Source organism: Belonocnema kinseyi, chromosome 4, assembly GCF_010883055.1.
Source record: "Belonocnema kinseyi isolate 2016_QV_RU_SX_M_011 chromosome 4, B_treatae_v1, whole genome shotgun sequence".
Taxonomy (NCBI): Eukaryota; Metazoa; Arthropoda; class Insecta; order Hymenoptera; family Cynipidae; genus Belonocnema; species Belonocnema kinseyi.
The window spans coordinates 113,406,599-113,412,436 of NC_046660.1; the positions used below are offsets into that span (position 1 = coordinate 113,406,599).

Genomic DNA, 5,838 nt, shown 5'->3' on the forward strand with positions numbered 1-5,838 from the left:
CTGATCGTCCTTATCATCGGCGCTCTTGGAGGTGCCAAGCTTTCACTTGCTAATAGCCTAAAAAGCATCCCTGCGTGTCAACAATATGCTAGAACACTTGCATGGACTTTCCATGGAAGCGGGTGCAATTTTTCAGATTAGCACCCGCTCCCGGCGAAATCCTGCGGTTGTCCTTATGACAAACTTTTAATTATATATGCGGCACTTATCATTCTCGACAATTAACTCGATTTCCCTAGGAGCATTTAGAAGAGTGATATTAAGGTTAATGCCGTAAGAGTGAGAGAGATGATAATAAAGCACTTTTAGTGCCGCATTGTGCCTCTGGATGTAGGTTGTTCCCGCATAAGTTGGACAACTAGATTGTATGTGTACTAAATGCTCTGGGTGTGCATGGCACGCCCTGCAGCTATCATCGGCAATGTCTTGGCTCAAAATGTGGCGACGGTATGTTAAGGTGGAAATGACACAGTCTTGACATGCCGAAATGAAACCCGCCATGCCAGACTTCAATCCCGGTGATTTAAGGAAAGCAAAAGTTAGCTTACACGACATTGACTGATCCTCCACATTTGTGTGGAAGATACCATGTATCCTCTTATCGAGGAGCTGTTATCGGAAGCTTTTCTCTTGTGCTTTCTTAATCTGGGCTTTCAGGAGTGAGTACTCAAGATAGATAAGATTTGATGCAATTTGCTCACCCCTAATACTGAAGTTAAGTCCGACTGTTTTAACAGCCTCCTCCGCTGCTCTGTATAGAAACGCTCCTTTGTCCACTTCTTCGTGCTTCCTGGACATTTTAGGAAGAGGGTCTTTTCCATTTGCGACTCTATGTGCTGTACCCAGAATAACCCTGTTGTGAAGACATTCAAGATTCAATATTCCGTGACCGCCTTGACGGCGTGAGATGTAGAGTCAGAGAGGTGTCTTTCGGGCGACACCATGAGCCCATTCCTCTTTTGCCTCACATTATAGCCACTATCTCTAGCACTTCGCCATTCGGACGAGTACTTTTTCGGCAAACCTGCAGATCGAAAGTACAAGGTCACTCATGTATTTTACATGGACGATCTTAAGATCTATACTAAAAACAAAGAGCTTCTACATCTAGCTCTAGGGATTGTCGAACGATATGCTAAGGAAATTGGAATGGAATTTGGGTTAGACAAATGCTTCAAGGGTTATTTGAAGCGAGGAAAACTTAGTGGCATCTCTGAAGACCCTGTGCTCGTCGATAGAAACGCTATATGACACCTTTGCGCTGGAGAGACTTATAAATACCTGGGCGTGCCACAGAGCCGCATTCAGGATGTGACATCTATAAAGAATACTCTCCGAAGCAGATACAAACGTCTCATCCGGCAGATTTGGTCTTCCGAACTGTCGGCGAGAAACAACGTATCAGCAACGAACATGCTTGCCGTCCAGTAGTACTCTATTCATTTGGAGTCGTTCCATGGACGAAGAACGAGCTCAGGTCCCTTGATTTCGGGACACGAAAGGTTATGCACTTGAACAAAAGCATGCATCTAAAGTCTTCTGTTCCGCGACTCTACATCTGAAGCCGTCAAGGTGGTCGCGGAATATTGAATGTCTTCACAACAGGATTATTCTGGGTACAGCACATAGAGTCGCAAACGGAAGGGACCCTCATTTTAAAATGGTGAGGAAGCACGAAGAAGTGGACAAAGGAGCGTTTCTATACAGAGCAGCGGAGGAGGCTACTAAAACAGTCGGACTTAACTTCAGTATTAGGGGTGAGCAAACTGCATCAAATCTTATCTATCTTGAGTATTCACTCCTAAAAGCCCGGATTAAGAAAGTACACGAGAAAAACTTCCATGAAAAACTCCTCGATAAGAGGATGCACGGCATCATATGTTAAAACTATGTTAAAAATATGTTAAATGTAAAATATGTTAAAACACGGTCTCAAGGTCGTGGGACGTGGTTGTGGCTGAAATTTTACCGTGATTTCGCTGGGATCGAGTGCAGTTTTTTAGATTAGCACCCGCTCCCGGAGAAATCCTGCGGTTGTCCTTATGACAAACTTTTAATTACGTATATATACCAAACTCTCACTTTCAGTCAAGTGTGGGGTTTGCCTTCAAATGGTCTTGGACTGATTTCGGGGGGGGGGGGGCAGAATCGTAAATCGCAACCGCTCTCACCCTAATCCCTTGAGAAACTGCGTGAACCAGTAGTTCTATGAAGGCTGAGAACAGGGTGACTAAAAGCGAGAGTTTGGTGTATGTATTCAATCAACTGCAGTTTATTATATTTCTGCAAAATAAAGTAAGTTTCGCGTGCAAAGCAGAGCAGAGAAATTTCCACACGAAGAATGTTTAAAAATCTAAATGTCTCAATTTACATTGTTGTTTTCCTTATCATTTGCGTGTATAATCGTAACATCTATTGGGGTAGTTTACCCCCATAAAATTGTTTTACTATGTATGTTGAGAAATTTAGATATTGAAACCTTCTTCGTGAGGAAATTTTTCTGCTCGGGTTTGCTCCCGAAAATTACTTTATTTTGCAGTAATATAATAAAATGCATTTAAGGGTGGTTACCCCTTATAAATTAATTTATCGTAAAAATGCAAAAACACGTAAACTTTCTTTTATTATCGCATGCAATACATATTTTCCAGACTTTTTGAGTTTAAATCATGCCCGTTTGTTAATTTTTTGTATAATTAAACATTATCTTGGGGTAGTTTTCCTCCCAAATTTTTTTTGATCAAATAGATAAAATCAAATTTTTAATCTCTTATTGTGAGGATATTATTCGAGTTGGTTTTATTATGAAAGATTCTGTTACTATATGCGAAACAAATGCATAATAATACTGTGCAAAATTTGTAAATTGAACATTTTTATAATCATCTAACTTTATGTGATATAATGAAGAAAAATTTAGAACTTTAGGCTTGATGTTGATGTTAATATTCGAACAAAAGATTCGAACTCCTTAATCAAAGATGACGACATTTATAGTTAAAATTTGGTAGAAGTGGAAAATGAATACTGCAACACCAGACTATCATCACGGGACATCAAATCAAAAAAATATACGGTCTTCTGGTGCGAGCAAATACGTGTTAAATTTGGGAATGGAGGATAAAAGCGGCTATAGTTCAGATTGGGAGCCAAGGCGTGTTAAAGTCCAAAATCGTTTTCCCCGCAGGATAATTTCAGTTCACTTCTACTCGGACGCTTATTCATTCTGTTTCCGTTCCCGTCAATTTTCAAAATCTTCTTTGTATTGACACGAAAACTGAAATCGCATCTCTTCTGCAACTTATTTTACATAGAATTCATTCTCGGCCCGTCATATGAAAAAATATATTCATTAAACAATAAAAAAGACATGATTAAGGTAAAAAATTTAATAGGTAATAACGAATTGATGTAACACACAGCTTCGCGAAATTTACGCTACATTGCTAGAGATCTTATTGAATTTTTATTGAATTTTCAAAAACTTGTAATTAAAAAGTCAGATACGAAGGTTACAAGACTACGACAAAAATTGCCGCATGGAGAAACACTTTTTAATAATAGGTCCTACTTATCCAGGAGATTTAAGAATAAATTTGTATGTACATTAACGGACATAGTATGCATAAAATTAGCTAAAAACGCGGAGTTACCAAAAAACCAAACTTTTAATAGAAGTGCCCATATAACAATTTACATTATACAGACTTCGTGAGACAAAAATATGTAGTTTCGAGACGATCTATACAATACAATGTCTATATTTCTCACAAGTATAATTACATACTAGGTTGTATATACCGTGAAATCGTCCACATGAACTCGTTTATTAGAATTTGAGGGTGCCTCATCGGAAGGTGCTTCCTTGGAATTAGCGTTGGATTCTTGTAAAAGTTTTTTCCTTAAACGTTTTATGTTTCGCAATCGTTCCAACCAATTTGACGCGTAGGGCCCTTGACCTTGATGTTTCAAAGACGAGGAAACCATTGAAGCGAGCTGTAATGAAATTAAAATTAGTTGAAATAACGAGGTAATAAAATAGCACTGAACTTACATTCGCGTGCAGAGCTAATTGTCTAGTAAGGATTGCCAGGTTCTGATCTGATATGATTTTTGGTTCACTGTGTCCAATGTGCTCTGCGAGTTCCTCTCTCGCTTGAACCGTCACTTGATTTGTACCGTGATCTAGTGGTTGAATAACCACACAGGCATAATTAAATTGTCCCTGTTGAAATCAGATAAAAGGGAGAAATAGAATTACATTTAATTAAATATAACCTCTTATAAAAAGTATAAACCCAACGGATAATTTTAAAAGCGTATTCCCCTTTATAGCTAACAGAAGTCAACTATTTTCATTCTAATTTTCATGGTATCCTAGTATGTGTTATCCCTAAAGGGCTCACTTATACGGTATGTAGTTCCGTATAGGGGCATATAGCCGGATAAATTCGCAACATTTTAAGCCTAAGACGAACCTTTTAGGTTATGAGTCACCAGGGAACTTTTAAAGTTGAAACTTCGAAAAACACGTTTTTCGAGAAAAATGAATCTAAAATTGCAGAGTGCCAGAAGCGCACATGTTAAATTGTTGCTTCAAACACACAAAATTTACCAACTTTTGATCACTTCTAGGAGATAATTATAATTTATACAGATAGAGTATATATTGAAGTATGATTTCTCATCGAAACTCCAAAATCGATACTTTTGACCTTTATTCACAAAAAGGCAAATATCTTGTAAATCACGATTAACAAAGTGGGGCCCTTTCCTTACGAAGCGTCATATATCTTTAAGATAAAATAATAAATTAACCTGAGTTTAGATTTCATACCTTGACAGTTTGTATATTATAAGGTTCTCCGCTTTCATTATAAACGATGCTAACATAATTATTCCCTATGTGCTGCTTCTTAGAAGTACATTTTGGATCACCCGGTTTATTTGGCATTAACGTGGCAACGTGAAATACAACCTGAAGAAAAAAAATCATAAGTGTGTTTTATTATGATTATTTAGCAAATAATTATTCTTCCATTTGCACAAATAGCAGATGAAACACAGTTATTAAAGAATTAAGTCTGTCTGAAACGAATCACTTCTTTTATGAAGTAACTGTAGCTAATGATTTTTATCAGAAACTTTCCAAATATTAATTTTTTCACAAACCTGTGTAACATCATCCTGCCAGATGTATGTAAAGTTGCCATTTTCTCCAAAACGATCAAGTCCACCAAGAAAGACAGATGTTTCATCCACATCTTTTAATCTGACGAGCGTACCAAGTCGTTGTAAAAATTCGGTATAACGCGTCGAGCCATGTTCATTAGCTAGAATTTCAACTTCATTTGAAACCTGACCCGGACCTACATACAAAACCCCTATTTTGTGAGTTTCGTATGGATGTATTTTGTCTAGAATCGCAATAGTTCTTTTCATGGACGAAGGTACGAGCAATGGTTTCTCGGTTCCAAAGTGAGCCTTGTGATAAAGTTGTAGAAATACGAAACTGTAATTAATTTAAACTGATGTTAATGCTAAATAGAAATAAATTGTATAATGAACATATATTAAATAATTGCACCGCCGCTGATTTGAATTCGGCGCGCCGACGTGATCTAAGCTACTAAGTTGATAAAGTTAAAATTGAATCGAATTGACGTAGAGAATTAGGGAGCATTTCGAAAAGTTTTATTGGACATCCGAACAACGGAATAATAATCAGGCCGATCATGCTGTACAAAACGCCTTAAGTTTTGACTGCGGTAACTGCATCTTAATTGAAGCAGAGGCGCATGCGCACTGCGATATACAGTCTCTCCTTCAACAGGAGGT

General features: G+C 37.7%; 1 protein-coding gene across 1 annotated transcript in view; it reads right to left on the reverse strand.

The window, feature by feature from the left end:
- Positions 1-3,402: 3,402 nt before the first annotated feature.
- Positions 3,403-5,838, reverse strand: part of LOC117171287 (tuberin) — a 32,600-nt gene continuing 30,164 nt past the window's right edge. The window contains exons 19-22 of the mRNA XM_033358436.1: positions 5,173-5,512; positions 4,838-4,978; positions 4,055-4,225; positions 3,403-3,996 (exon numbers count right to left, since the gene is read on the reverse strand). Coding sequence (XP_033214327.1) covers positions 3,787-3,996; positions 4,055-4,225; positions 4,838-4,978; positions 5,173-5,512 — 862 coding nt within the window. The 3' untranslated portion in view covers positions 3,403-3,786. The remainder of the gene's footprint in view (positions 3,997-4,054; positions 4,226-4,837; positions 4,979-5,172; positions 5,513-5,838) is intronic.